Raw genomic sequence first — 16,064 nt, 5'->3', positions numbered from 1 at the left:
TTTAAAAAGACAGTTTATAGTTTTTGTCAAGTTTAGGCTTACAATCAGTGTTTGGTGCTTGTACATCAGTGTCATTCATCTATTCATTTCCTCTGATTTTAGGGATTACTCATGGGTAAGGTTAGGTTTATGTGATTACTCATGGGTATGGTTAGGTTTAGGTGTAAGGATGTGGTGAAGTTTAATTTTTTGGATTAAAATGTTGTTCCAGGGTCAACAAAATATGTTGACCCAGAAACACATCTAACTCAGCAAAATCAGGAACATATTCTGCATTTATTTTCCCCAGTTTTTTTTTTTTTTCTTGAAAATCGTAACTATAGTTGCCGGTGAGCAAATATGTTGTATGCACCCCTTCAATGTCAAATCTAAATAGGAAGAGAACATTTGGCATCTAACTCAAAATAACTGCTTTCAACAGATCAATCTTTATTTATAAACAATGTATTCTGTGTAAAAGTTGAAGAACATTTGATGCAAACCTAAAAAAGCTGCATCTAATAATTCCCTGAATATGAAAACAACAAAATACATATCCATTTGTCTTAAAGTGGTGGAACCCCGTTGAAAAAGCCAGCATATGTTGGTTAGGTAGGTTTTGATGCTGGGATGCTGGTTTTACCTGGTTTATGCTGGTCCTTAGCTGGTTTGTAAACCAGCATAAACCCACCTTACCAGTATATGCTGGTTTTTTCAACAGGGAACATATTGCAGAACAAAGTGCAGCCATTAAGTTGCCCCAACAGGGCAATGTGATTTAAAAAGTTAAATAAAAATAAATAAATCATATAAATAGATATGTACATTATCTGAAGAAAAAGTGAGTGGTGCTTACCATGGCAAAATTCAGCACTAGGCACTAATAGTAACCCTAATCGTGTCAGCATCATGTTAACACAAGTAAAATGTTAAAACAAAATTAGCATGATTAACATGTTGCTAGCATGATGGTAACGTTTTAAACAAGCTGTTAATGTGATTAGCATGATGCTAGCAACAAACTAACATGATTAACATTTGTTAGCATGATTAGCTTGTTTTTTTAACAAGAAGGTAACATCAGTAGCATAATGCTAGCAACAGTATAGTTGCATACAAGTATGATTCTAAGGATGATTCTAGAGAGCTTCATGAAAATGACCTTTCTTTGGGAGGGTTTGCCTTCACCATGCTTTCTGGAAGTAGGGGCAGTTGACAGCCTTTTGTGACAGAAAAAAAGTGACTATATGGTTATATTTGGTTGTTTGCATGCATGTCATTGAGACATCAAACATGGATAACATCTAGAAAAATACTTGCAAAAGGAAAATGACAACTATGAACTGTGGCAAATATAGTTGCCGGTGGGCTTAAATGGGATAAGGTGACTTGTTACAGTACGTAGCTGTCTTTTCTTGCAGTACCTTTCAGTAACAATCCATTTGATTCGTCACTAATATGTGAGCACACTGAAAGTATGCATATAGATTTCCTGGTCTGAGAATTATAAAAAAAAAAAAAAAAACACACACTAACCCCAGATTTATCAAGTGTATAGTTTAGTAACCATTATATTTGTAGTAAAAACCATTGTAGTGAAACTATCAAATGATCAATCTGTTTGAGTTTCTGATGAGATGTTGGCCCAAACCGACTTTTCAACTAGTTCAACCAGCAAGACTTTCTTGATCAACCAGCTCACTCCCACGTAATTCATTCTGGTCCTTTCCGTAAATTTGTATGACCCACGCAAATGACATATACCCTAATTTTAGTTAATTTTAGTTAAAGTGATAGCTCACCAAAAAATTCTGCCATTGTTTAGTCACCCTGTATGACTTTGGTTAAACTTCACAACACAAATGAATATATTTTTAATAAAACACGAGAGGTTTCTGTTCCCCCGTTGGTCATAAAAGCTTTGTAAAACGAACCCATATGAGTTTTATGTTTACCATATGTGATGCGCTCTATGTATGCATGTTTATATAAAAAATAAAAGCCTAAATTAAATCTGTTCATAATATAAAGTGATCATATCTCTTCACAAGACGTGGATTAAATGGAGCAATTCACATGGATTCATTTTACAGCCTTTTTGAATCTTCAAAGTTTTAGCTATAACTGGACTTTAAATGGAGGGATGGAAGCCTCTCATAAACATAAACATTTCTTAAAGGGGTCACTGGATGCAAAATTCACTTTTACATGTTGTTTGAACATAAATGTGTGTTGGCAGTGTCATTCTCAGCTTCTTGTTGCTGTGACATCACACTGACCAAGGCCGATCTCATGATAGTTGACTGACACGGCCGTCTTACCTTAGACCCACACTAAATGAGCTGAGTGAGCTCATTGTGAGTGAGCTAAAGTGAGTGAGCTAAACAGTCCGACTGCTGTTGTTTCGACTCCAGTGCAGCGGAAGAAAAGAAGGTCTCTTATTTGTGTTTTGTGGTTGGATGTAATAAAGAATATAGCAGTCATCATTTACTCCTGACATCTAAGCCGTTGAAGACGCAGAGGATTAACATTACTTTTGTTTTAGAAGGAGATGCGCCCAGCGATCTACATAAATGCATCTATGTTCGCACAAATCATTTCTGATCCAGCTTCACCTACAGCAGAAGTGAGTATAAGGGGTTTTTATTTATTTTTAAATTCCCTTTCTTAATAATGTGCTAGTTAGCAAGTTTCACGGCTGAAGTAAACATAACGGCTCCTCACCCCAAAGAAGAGAGGGGCGGGGTGAGCAGAGCTCATTAGCATTTAAAGGCAAATGCACTAAAATAACTTTGTTTAAAAAGAAGTGATTTTTGGTCAAAAGGGTGTTTTTTAACACTATTTTACACTATGTTATGTTATGTCTCTTCCAGGAAAGACCTTTTTAAAAAAATATTTTAGTTTAAAGATAGTCAAGTAAAAACATTTGACTAATATCGTTTAAAATGGGACATTCTATTAAAATGTGTTTTACGGTAAAAAATTCACAAACTGGTTTTTCTTCCCCTTTCAAAAAATGAACAAGTTAGTTTTGAATGTCCAAACTGACATCTTGTATAAATAGTAACTATTTCTTTCATTTACTACTGGATTCACCTCATATAGTTTGCTGTATATGAATTCATTCCATTCACCCTTTTTTTTATATTTTTTTATTAACATATAGATTCAGTATAGCCCACTGCTCTGGGTGTGTGTGTTGTTGTGTGTGTGTGTGTTTGTTCACTACTCACTACTGTGTGTGTGCACTTGGATGGGTTAAATGCAGAGCACAAATTCCGAGTATGTGTCACCATACTTGGCCACACGTCACGTCCTTTCCTTCCTTTCCTTTCCTTAAAATATAGACATGTATCCAACAAAAAATAATGATAAAATCTGGGTTTTTTTTAAACTTTAAAGAAACCAGATTTTAACCTTATTATTATTTATTTTAAGTTTAAAGAGTCAATATTTGATTTTTGGGTGAATTATCTCTTTAAATTGTTGCTGAGATTAAACAAAAAAAAAAGAATTAGAACAACATGGCCATGACTAAACTAAAACAAGAGTGTCGTGCGGGGCTTATACTTTAGGTTTGTCACTTTACATCAGATGGTTTTCCTGAAACAGGTGTATGTTCTGAGTCAGAAAAAAAGTGGGAAATAAGCTGGTTTTGCAAATGGTCATTCGACCTTCTTAATGCAAATATATCACAGATAATGGATGACAGACACATCAATCACAGCCAGATGCTGGTACTATAAAATCCGGCCCCCATTAAGAAAAACCACACTTGTGGAAGAAGAATGGAGATGTGGGTGACAAACACTTCCCAGAGCGTAGATGGGAATTTCTCCAACATTTCATCCCACGAGCAGCTCTGCACAGGTTCATACAGCCTGATCCTTGATTTCCTAAATCTTGTTGTCAATCTTCCAATAACCCTCTATGTGATCATGGACCTACTTCTCAAACAATGTGGGACACCTGCAAGCCCAGGAAACTCATCTTCGTCTTCCCAGAGCGAAATCCTCTTTCTTCATCTAGCCTGCTCACATTCCTTATTCTACATCCGTGCTCTGTTAAGCATCGTCCGGAACCTGGGTGGAGTGACGGGAATCAGACAGGAATACATGACGGCCTGCCACAGCTGCAGTTTGAATGGAGGTTCTCTATTCTTCGTCGGCATGACTATAGACTTGTATATTGCTGTGGCTCATCCTGTAGTATACATAAACCACAAAGCTTCCACAAAGCAAATACACGCACATATATTCTCCACACTTGTTTGGATGTACATCGTCAGTATGGGAATAGTCACAGTTGTTTTGAATATCACTATGTATCATCCGTTGACTATGGCTTCTTTTTGTGCAGCAGTGCCCGTGAGTTGTTCCTTTTGTGCGGGTGTGCTGTTTGTCTTACGCCCTGCTGGATCTGGAAAGGGCAGTCAGACGTCAAGAACTGACAAAATCAAACAGACTGCTATTCGGTTCGTTTTGAACAGCTTTGTTGTATTAGCAATATACTTTCTGCCTCAAATCTGTGTTTTAATCTACTTTTCAGTTAGTAAGACTGACTGGCTACATCTGCCATGTCAGGTTCTGCCTCTACTGCTAGCAGTCCAGATTTCAGAGTTTGTGGCGCCCATAATATTCTTTCATAACACAGGAAAACTGCACACATTAGCTAAATGTTGTTTAACTCTGTGTCGCAATACTGGCAACTGAATTGTGAAAACTTTCTTTCCGCTTTCTGTGAGTTGTAACTCTTGCACACCTCCATCCATAGCAATAGACAGACGAAAATGTGTAGATTTGCATCAGATGTAACTTGATACATATGAAAAACATACTGGCTGTGTTTTAACAGAGGAACGTTTTATCTTCAACACTGTGCACTTACACTTCTCATTTTTGTTGCATTACTTGTCGTGCATATATTGCACAGCCTGTGAAAAATGATTTGTTTCTTAAATATCAGAGAAACTACATTTTTCATTGACTCTACTTGTGAAAAATAATAAAGAATCTTGTAAACACAAAGAACTTGATGGTTTACACATTAAAAGATATCTAAATTACACTACTGTTCAAAGATTTTGGTTTAGTCTCTCACGCTTAGCAAGGCTGCATTTTTGTAAACAATACTTTAAAACTCCTTTTCTATTTTAATATAATTTGAAATGTAATTTATTCCTGTGATGGCAAAGCTTAATTTTCAGCATTCAAAAATCTTTCTAATGTGCTAAATTGCTGCTCAAGAAACATTTATCATCAATGTTAATCATCACCAAAATCTTTGAACAGTTGCTTATAGTTTTGTGGAAAATGTGATATATTTTATCAAAATGTGATAACATTTATCATCAATGTTTATCATCACCAAAATCTTTGAACAGTTGCTTATAGTTTTGTAAAAAAAATGTGATATATTTTATCAAAATGTGATAACATATATCATCAATGTTTATCATCACCAAAATCTTTGAACAGTTGCTTATAGTTTTGTGGAAAATGTGATATATTTTTTCAGGGGGTTTTGATGAATAGAAAGTTCAGTACAACATCATTTAATCGAAATATAAATCTTCTGTAACATTATAAACATATTTACTGTTACTTTTGATTCATTTAAAGCATCCTTCTTTCTTTAAAAACTATTATTCACCTTTTTTTAAACGCGGACGTAAGCCTAGGCGAGACGAGAGGAATAACAAATCTGCAGTAAACGTTAAAACTGTTCGTACTACAAACAAGTGTGCTCATTATTAATTAAGAGCACATTAAAATAATGTTGTAAGACACACCAATTTGCAATATCAAGCAGCAAAACACGATGTTTTGTACAGCTAAAAATAGCTGGACTTTGATGAGACCAGAAGCCAGACCCATAACATTTACAAATAGCCATTGGAAAAATAAGGTGGACTGACTCCAAATATTTGAACAGTAGTATGTATCTGGACTAGGCAAGCACACACCACAAATTTAGTTTATTAATTAAAGTAGGTCCATTTAAACGGAAATTTTGTATTTTCAGATGCTGAAATCACCGTTTAATTTTTCACCATTTTTGAGCACTTTTGTTTCATCACTAGCTCACATTTTAATTGGTTCATCGCAGCAACAAATGAAATGCGTGACAAAAATAAACTAATGAATTAGTTAATTTAAGCTTACAAATATAATATGGTCTCTTAATAAATATGTGGTCAAAATGCCATTCTCTAAAAATTAGCAAAACAGTCGCTGTTGGGACTGAATGTAAACAATGAACCGAACGAAAGTTGCATATTTTGCTGATTATTGCTGCAGAAAATGTCCAGTTATGGTCATGTTTTGGGCTGTACTAATCAGTCGGACCAAGAAAAACATATTTGGAGTAGGCCTACTATAGATTGCCAAAAGCTGTAACAAATCAAGGAGCAGAGTGCAAAAAAACTGTCAGAGGAACAAAACGTGTTTGAGGTTGGCCAAACTGAAGCAGGATTTCCAGGGCAAGAATTTTGACAACATTCGTGTTTGTTCTTTTCATTTTCGGTTTCGATTAATACTGCTCGTATGTATCTTTACCACCTGTTAGCTTTAATTTGTCAAAATATTGCACACTTTCCTGATTACTAAGTACTTCTCTATATGATTTAGCAGCTCCCACACGTTTTTTCCGTGGTTTAGACATTATAATTAGCTGAACAATGTATTCAGTAGTACATTACCTCTGCAATCCATGCTGTTGTTTACATCCGAGTATCTTCAATATGGCCGCGTATCCGACCAAATCGTGACGGTAGTCTTTTGAAATACATTTTAGATAAGATTTAAAGGTGAGGTTGCAAATTGCGCATAGAGAAGCTACGGTGGCCAACCCAGGACAAAGATGTCGTCTGAGACAGCAGAGAGTAGCCAGTGGTAAATAAAGGAATTATATTTACTTAATTATTCAGTAAACCGATATATTATTGCGAATATTACTGTCACTTGTTCATCGTGTCAGGGTTTTATTCACAAGAATAACAGTGATGAAATGCGCTCTGTAAAACAGTTTGTCCGTTACTGTAGAAACATGGCAGCGCAAAATAACGATTTCCGTTTAAGGGGACCCACGGTGTATATAGATAGAAACTGCTCATTCTAAGGTAGTAAAAACATAACGGTTCATTATGCAAGTTCTTTATACACCTCCGAAAACATAGTTGTGTATATTATATTGCATTTCTGTCACTAGATCTTCTTAAATATTAGACACTGCACCTTTAAAAAAACAACTGAAATCAAAGACCATGACACAGAAGAAAGATGTTTTCAATTAATGTTTTATTTAGTTAAGCGTCTCATTAACAAATGTTACAGAAAAAGGGTTACAGTCAATGTTCACTCATAAACATGATACAACCTCATTGATGCTCTGATCGACTATTAACTTAAAGATAAATTAAAATTTCACCTCTGTTAAATACGTATAAAGGAGTTTGTGCTGCCTTGACAGTGACAATTCACAGTGGGCCTTTGCTCATAAAAAAAGAAAAATTGAAAGACAATGATGACGTGCCTATTACTCATCTATAAAATGCTTGCAATCATGAACTCTTAGAAATAGGGTCAAGGAAGCACTGTAGTACAAAAAAAGGTAGCTTTCTTACCCACCCAGTTCCTTTTAAAAACACTCCCGATTTTACTTTTAAAAGAAGCATAGCTGAAACTTTCACAAGATGAAGTTAAATCTCCGGGAGTAGAAATGAAAGCATAGAGAGTCTATACTAAACTCCAGGAGACAACTGAATTGGAAAAGGTTGGCTAAAGTGGCAACTCAGTTTGAAGAGGCCCAAAAGGTACAGTTTATTATAGCAAAGTCCACAAAAGCAATAGCCTTGCAATTAAAAACGGCCATGCAATTAGGCAACTCAAGCTTTAAATGACTGTATACACTAAAACTTCTCCAACTCAGTTGTCTTTTAAAGATCAGATTTACTCCCTAACCAGCTACTTTCTCCTGATTGGACAGAGCGTTTCTATGGGTGCAATAGCAGCCAATCAAATGGCATGCACATTCATGTAGAAGAGTGTACATTAGCGGGTGTGGAAGTAGTAGATTGTTTCTCTGATAACTGAACGTGTCTCACATGGCTTTCACTTTGATCTGCTTCATTTTCATCTGCTTCTTCTCCATCTTCTTCTGCTCGCGACGTTGAGCGGCTTCCTGAATGAAAGAGCGAGGAGAAAATGACACATTAATGCAGATTAAGTGAAAAGATTGGATTTTTAATTACACGAACACACACCTCTAAGCGGCGCTGCCTCTCGGGATCCTCCTCGTTCATGATCCTCTCCTTCTCCGCTCTCTTCTTCTCTTCGCGGCGCGTCTGAGCGGCCTCCTGACGTTGAGCGTGAGTCTGCTTCAGGAAGTTCTCCTCCACACGAGCACGGTTTCTGTCTGCTTTCTGCTTCCCCTAAACACCAATATGAAGCTACGCGTTAGCTTTCTGTTACTAATTCAACATGTTGTTGTGTGCATTGTGCGTGTGCACTCACCTCTCTGTTGAGGCGAAGCTTCTTGACTTTGTCGATGCTGTAGATCACCATGTTCATCAGAGGCAGCAGACTGTCCATATCTTTGGGAGATGTGTTACCCATCCCAGGCACTGTGAAGTACAGGGTATTAATACACTGACCAACAAGGAATATTTCAGTTTCATGAAAGTAAAGAGAATTGCTATTTGTGGGTTATGAATTTCTCTCACCATTAAATGTAAACAGCAGTGTTTTCTTGGTCTCGGGCAGCTTTAAGGGCTGACCTTCCCTAAAAATAGATTAGAAGCCATTAACAATTATTAACCAGTATAAGCTACTCCAACATAGTGGAAGAATAAGAAGTACTAGAATTAGTAGTAGAAGAACAAGAAAAGAAAAAAAAAAAAAACCTTACTCTTGCATAACTTTTGGACCAGAGAATTGGTCCGAAAAATGGATGGACTCAATCTTGTCAGCATGACTGGTGAGGTAATGTACCATCTGAAAACAGAATAATAAAAATGTTAAAACACAGACCCATGACATTGAAAAGAAGGATAAATATTTGATTTTGAACAGTGCTATTTTAGTATTTATAAATGATTATAGCATTTATTAATATTCTGAATGGGCTTTTTAAAAATATTTTCAGTTTTTAAATTTATTTGTAGATTACATTGAAGTATCTTGTTATGCTACTGCCATTTATTTTATAAATATTTTTATCTAGCTTCTGTTTTACTAATTCTATTTTTATATCTTTTTTTAGTCATTTTAGAAATTTAATTTTACTTAGTTGTCAAGTCAACATTTTACTTAAAAGGGTTAGTTCACCCAAAAATGTAAAGTGTGTCATTAACTACTCACCCTCATGTCAAACCCATAAATACCTGAGCATAAACAAAACACAACACGTCTGTCAGTGGTAGAGTCTTTAGCCAAAAAAATGGCAGATACCAAATGGGTAAATTCGTAATCACTCCCGCAAGACACTAAAATGTTGCTGTGGTTACAAATGCGGGAGTGACTGATGTTCCGTACACACATGGAACGATAATTTACAGGATTTACTCCCACATTTAAATGTGATTGTCACTCCTGAAACTTGCAGTCTGTACGTGGCCTAAGAAGGGTCAGAAAGCTCTCAGATTTTATCAGAAATATCTTAATTTGTGTTCCGCAGATGAGCGAAGGTCTTACAGCTTTGGAACGACATGAGGGTGCGTAATTAGTGACAGAATTTTCATTTTTTAGGTGAGCTATCCCTATCACATAAATTAACGAAAACCATTTTCAACAGTGTTAGTTTTAATTTTAGTTTCATTATATACCTTTATTTTTTTCCACAGTCTTATGACAAATTTAATAATTATCTTGGAGAATGTGATGTTCCACTCTTACCTTGGTGTCCATCACTCCATCCGTGACCTCTCCCATCTCTGTTAAAATGGTCAGAGATTCAGGGATGCCATATTTTGCCCCTGATTTGGGCTTATCACCACAGAACTCACTCTAAGAAAATAAAAAAATTAAGTTAGCACAGACCGGTTCCTGACGACATTAAAACTACCTACCAGAGTTCAATTTGCAAACAAATTATATGTGTGATGAATTGCACGGAAAAAAAAAACAGTGAGTTATTGTTTCAATCAGTCAAACAAATTATTTACTAAATTAACTCACTGAACTCATCAGAGTGGTTAGTGAATCAACATCACTGACTCACTCATTAACCACAAGCCATTACTTTCCATTACAAGCATGAGTGAAAAAAAAAAATGGATGTCTATTTGTTTGCCAAAACCTGAAATTAGTATTACTCACTGGCTGTTCATATGACAATGTGTAAAGACAAATGTTTGCAATTTTTTAAATAATCATTCAAAAGTTAAATTAAGTTTTAGAAGTTAAAAGTTTTTTAAAAAGTGTCTTTTGCTCATCAAGGTTGCATACTATGATCAAAAACAGTAAAAACAGTAATACTGTCAAATATCATTATATTAACTTATTTTAAAATATTATTTATTTCTGTAATGCAAAGCTGAATTTTCAGCAGTCTTTACTCCAGTCTTCAGTGTCACATGATCCTTCAGAAATACTTCTAATACGCTGTTTTGCTGCTCAAGAAACATTTCTATTGTCATTTTAAAAACCAGCTTAATATTTCTGTGTAAACATTGACATTTCCTTTAGAGTTTTGATGAGCATTTCAAAACAAGCATTTTTTTAAAATAAAAATCATTGCAGCATTATAAACATTTTTCATTTTATTTCTGATTGATCCATTTAATGCATCCTAAAAGTATTCACTAAAACAAAATATTACAGACCCCAAACATTTGAACAGCAGTGTAAATATCTATTTTATATCAAATATGTAGATCCTTTATGACTAACCAGGTCCTGCATCTCTTTCTGCATCCGTGCCATGGCCTTCCGACTCCCCACGGCAAACACGAAAGTGTCCATATCCTCGTCATTCAGAGTTACTTTGACTTGCTGTGGAAAAGGACGAGTGAGACGAACAGAGGAACAATCTTTTGAACATCCATTTGTAATCAGTCAATGCTAATACATCAGAGTTTGTGTGTGCCTACCACTTGATCACAAGCTGGTCTCATCATCCTGGCCAACACATTCAGCAGGTCCTGTCTTTTCAAAAACTGCAATGGAACAAAAATGACACCATGGTGAATACACAGACATCTCTCAAATATCTTTCTTTCTCTTATTCATACACTACCTTAAGCTGAATCAACATCCCCTCACAGCAGACACGTCCTGAGCACCACAGGTTGTAGATATGCTCATTCTCCTGATTCAGTTTCCCCGTACTGGTGGGCTCCTTACTGGTGCCATCATCCCCTAAAAATAAACACACGTTTGATAGTCAAAAACAGGGTCCGAGAAAACATCGTAAGGAGGAGAAACAAAGAGGTACACTTACCCACAAGGGAAAAGTTGCTCTCGAGGAGTTCTCTGTGAGAATTAAACCAGGCCTGGGCAAGCCTGCTGTTCTTGTTTTTACCAATTATGTAGTTCATAATATAGGCAAGAAGACCCGTGACCATCAGGATCTCCATGTAATAACTCTCCCAGCTGTTCTGAAGGTGTGCTGGAACCTGTTACATACACACAAACAGTCATTTAAGGAAGCCAATGAAGCGCCTGTCAAAGCTAAATGCATTTTTCATTTAATATGTACCTCTCTGTATATAAGAGTGTCTTTGAATGAAGGGTTGGTCTTTTCATAGCCCTCAAACTCCTCATTGTCATACTTGCTGTACATGTCTTGATCCTGTAACGCAGATCAAATTAAGTTAAGAATAACTCACGAATAAAAACGCAAATAAGAATGGATTTTCACATGTTTACCTGTCCATCAGCATCTTCAAACTCATCTTGGCCATCCTCGTTCTCCACCGTGGCCTCGTCTTCGTCGTCCTCTATGGGTGTGGATGAGGGGGCTGCTCGTGGCGGGGGCTCTTTCTCCACATCGACTGCTGGGTCTTCGCTGACATCCTCAAACTCAGCAAAGTCATTGTCATCAAACTCAGCGATGTCCTCACCATCATCAAATTCATCGTTGTAGCGCCCCCTAGTGTCCGGCAGGGCCAGCAGCAGCAGCAGGGCTGGGAGGAGGAAGACCAGGTGCCTCATGGCTCAACCTGCAAAAACAGACAATGACAAATGAAATTAACTTGTTTCTTAAATAGCCAATAAACAGTGTGATTAGTTACAAAACAGTTCAAAAGTTTGGGGGAGTTTAGATCTTTGTCTAATTTTCACCAAGACGGCATTTATTTAATTCAAAATACAGTAGCAAAGCTGAATTTTCAGCATCATTACTCCAGTCTTGTCACATGATCTTTCAGAAATCACTCTAAAATGCTAATTTTGCTCAGGAAACATTTATTATTACAATCTAGGGATGTGCGGTATACCAGTACTGGGAAAAATACTGGTGTATATTTTATTTCAAACGGTTCGATAGTATCATTTTGATCAATTCTGTATTTTATACGCTGCTGTTCCAAAGTTCACCTGTAAGTGTCAGCGCTTCAAAAATTGCTGCGAAATGGGTAAACGTAACAACAGATCAACGCGATGGATCATCAAACAGATCAAACTCCATCAACGTGTTCAAAACTAGTACATAAAGACAACAGTAGAAATGAAACATGGCATTATTTTGCATACAAAACATGATAAAGGTGAACGAGCTGACCTTACTACACCTGTACACAAGCTTTGCTACAAACTTTGTCACTTGCTCATCCTGATCTTCAACGCAAATTTACAGCTGAGTGCATCATTCATCACTCAGAAATTAAGTTTTATTTAACCTTTATTGACAACTGATCAACGCACATACAGAGCAAACACCGAAAGCTCAAATGTGCGTGACACCTAGAACCAGTTTAGCTTTGGTCACATGATATTTGCACTTGCATTTCAAACAATCAAATATTAATTTAATTTGAACGCTATATTAATTTTAGGTCATGTTGGCGACCGCTAATAGGAAGCAGCCGAGAGCGCGTGCGAGAGATTTATATTTAATGCTTAATTTTTTGGCTATCTGAGTTTGAAATCTGAAAACAATCAGAGAGAAAGAGAGATAATACCGTGATTTTTAATACTTCGACTGTTAGAGTGACACTTTAAAGTAAAGCAAACTTTAGGCAGGCCTAAGCTGACCTAACAGTATTACAACACTTATTAATCTAGGTCAATAATTACTTTTAAATTAAATGAACTAATACATGTTAATGTGTTAACATTACTTACTAAATTGTTTTCAATTTACTTATCTTTTGAGGCTGGTTATTTGTTACCTATGGTATGGATTTAGCATCGATACCGAGGTATCGATTGACATTTTGGTATCGTACCGAAGCCAAAATTATGGTATCGAGCCATCCTTATTACAATCAATGTTGAAAACAGTTGTGCTGCTTAGTATTTTTATGGAAACTAACACTTTTCTTGCAGGATACATTATGAACAAAGTTCATAAGAACAGCATTCATTTGAAATAGAAATTCTTTGTAACATTACAAAAGTCTTTACTGTAACTTTTGATCAACTGAATGCATCCTACCTGAATAAGAGTTTTTCTTCTTTTACTGATCTCAAACATTTGAACAGTAGTGTATATCCAGTCTTATTTGTTTGTATATAGACTAATGTGAATGTTGATGGTGTAAACAAACACCACGGAGTAAATGTTTGACAACAGCATGACTAATGATTACATAAGTGATAAGCAGCCCACCTTCCACCTTCAGTGATGCCTGTAGTACTTTATACTACTGTCAGCTGTTGTACAGACAAACAACACTTAACTGTTTAGTATTCTCATATAATACCAAGAAAACTAATGTTTACACTGCAAACGGGTCAAACCCAAAAACACTCTTCCCTATCATATTTATTTAGGTTAACTTAAAGAAACAGACTTTTAAAGCAAATTAAAGTATTCACATTTGCTTAACAGTTTATCCATCTGCGTGTATAAACCCATGATAAAATGTGCAGTAAGCAAATGGTTCTCAGGCTAGCGTTTACAATGGTTCAGTTTCAATGGAATAGCAACAGGTGAAAAAGAAAAGAGGTCGGTCAGTCTTTTCAAAGTCTTATCATGAGAGCCTAAGCCCTTCAGATGTTCACTGAAATGAGTGTCTTCTAATTGGCTGAATGTCTTTATTAATCACGTGGCACAGTCTGGCTGGCCATACACTAAGCTGATTTGCTCTTTTCTTATGGACTTTATGGACAATTTAAGCATGAGATAATTCACTTCATATAGGCACATGTATGTAAAAAAAATACTTAATTTTATTACAACACATTCAGTTCCACTTTCATGTTCATCGGTTATTAAAAATAAATAAATGAATAAATCCAGACACATATACACATGATGCTAAAAATTCAGCTTTGAAATCACAGGAATAAATTACATTATAAAATATATTAAAATAGAACATGGTTATTTTAAATAGTAAAAATATTTCAAAATGTTACTGTTTTTGCTGTACTCAAGATCAAAACAATGAAAGCTTGGTGAGCAGAAGAAATCTTACTGTTCAAAAACACTTGATTGGTAGCGTATGCACATGAAATTAGTGCTAATTAATGGATTAAATCAGAATCAAACATCTTTTTTTATTAATGGCTATTTTTTTGAGGAGCCTAATTTTTAGGAGAACATATAATACACATTTCATTGTGACCCATATAGGTTAAATATCTCTTAACTCAGTTAGTCAATTACAGCCATATCTACAGAATCAAATCATTTTTGGATCATATCTGAAGTAACTAAAATACAAAATACTAGTGATAAACGAGAAAATACCAAATGTTACAAGTAAAAAAAAAAAAAAAAAAAAAAAAACAGGAATCTATTATAAATACTTTTGGGCACCGCATCTTGAATTACAAGGCTTGTCTCTCATTCATATACAATATAATATACAATAACAGTTATATTAAGCATTTGATTCAATGTGTGTAAAGAGAGTGAAGCAGATGGCTCATACTTAGAAACTAATTACATTCATCTAATGTCAGATTACAGTTACAACCGGGTGTCAAGTTATACTCCACCTGTTACAAGGCTGGAAATGGAATAAGTGCTCGAAACAGCCAACCGTAAAGTCAGGGAGGACGTGACTGTTGTGAAATTATAACCCAGTTTAACCTGTAATCTCGGAAAGCCTCTTCGTGCCAGCGCCAATGCCTCGCTAAACGAAAACTTTATTGCTACAGTAACGTCACTACAAACTCACCAGACAGATTTCCATGCGTGTCGTGTCAGGCAAATCACACAAATCTCCAATTTGAGTGAGAAAAGCTATCTAGTCCTGTCTACCCCATCCCCCATGAGTCTTTTTACACTCATACTAATGATAGCTTGCTAGCTCGCTAGCCGCGGCCCCTACACGACCAACCTTAGCAACCACACGCAACATTTCTGCGCCACCCTGCCTGCGTCGATCATTTCAACTCCCAGGTTTAATACGAAAACTCAACCATAACTTCACAAATCACGTAGACGTACCTGTAAATATCAGCGTTGCCTTCCGTTGCTAACAGTGTGTGACAGCAGCTGTACCCCTCACAGGAGAGGCGCGGATCATCTGACCTAACGTTACTCTACCCACAATGCTGTGCGAACCCTGACAACAAGGATAAGAAAAGATCGGGGCGTTTATGGTGCGCCGATAAATGATTAACCCTTTATTATTAAACTGCGGTTCAAGTAGCCTACTGTTACTACTTAAATATGCATGATAGGCATATTTAGATATTGAAGTTTGCTAACTGTTTAAATAATAAAATAAATGTACATATTATATGTAAATAATATAATTAAAAATTGTGTATAAATGACTATTTATATGTAATATAATTATATACACTCATTTATTATATTTTCATTATAATATAATACAATGTAATATGTTTTTGAATACATTAGAATATTAAATATTTGGACGTTTTGTGAAAAAGCACGGTTAATTCGGGTCAGATAGAAAAATCCCAAGAAACACATTCATTTTTACGGAAAACGGCATAAACCCT

At 35.9% G+C, this 16,064-nt stretch overlaps 1 protein-coding gene across 1 annotated transcript; it reads right to left on the bottom strand.

Moving 5' to 3' along the window:
- Positions 1–7,260: 7,260 nt before the first annotated feature.
- On the bottom strand, positions 7,261–15,657 carry ccdc47 (coiled-coil domain containing 47). Its single transcript, XM_051099619.1, has 13 exons — positions 15,541–15,657; positions 11,847–12,139; positions 11,677–11,769; positions 11,419–11,593; positions 11,215–11,336; positions 11,069–11,134; positions 10,869–10,970; positions 9,873–9,983; positions 8,887–8,972; positions 8,702–8,760; positions 8,493–8,602; positions 8,243–8,410; positions 7,261–8,160 (listed from the first exon to the last, which is right to left on the bottom strand). The coding sequence occupies exons 2-13, from the start codon at positions 12,129–12,131 to the stop codon at positions 8,080–8,082; spliced, it is 1,458 nt and encodes a 485-aa protein (XP_050955576.1). The 5' UTR covers positions 12,132–12,139; positions 15,541–15,657; the 3' UTR covers positions 7,261–8,079.
- Between the last annotated feature and the right edge of the window lie 407 nt (positions 15,658–16,064).

This window comes from Labeo rohita, chromosome 3 (assembly GCF_022985175.1).
Source record: "Labeo rohita strain BAU-BD-2019 chromosome 3, IGBB_LRoh.1.0, whole genome shotgun sequence".
In the NCBI taxonomy this organism is placed as follows: domain Eukaryota; kingdom Metazoa; phylum Chordata; class Actinopteri; order Cypriniformes; family Cyprinidae; genus Labeo; species Labeo rohita.
The sequence above is the reverse complement of the archived record's forward strand: the minus strand, read 5'-3'. Positions and strand labels throughout refer to the sequence as shown.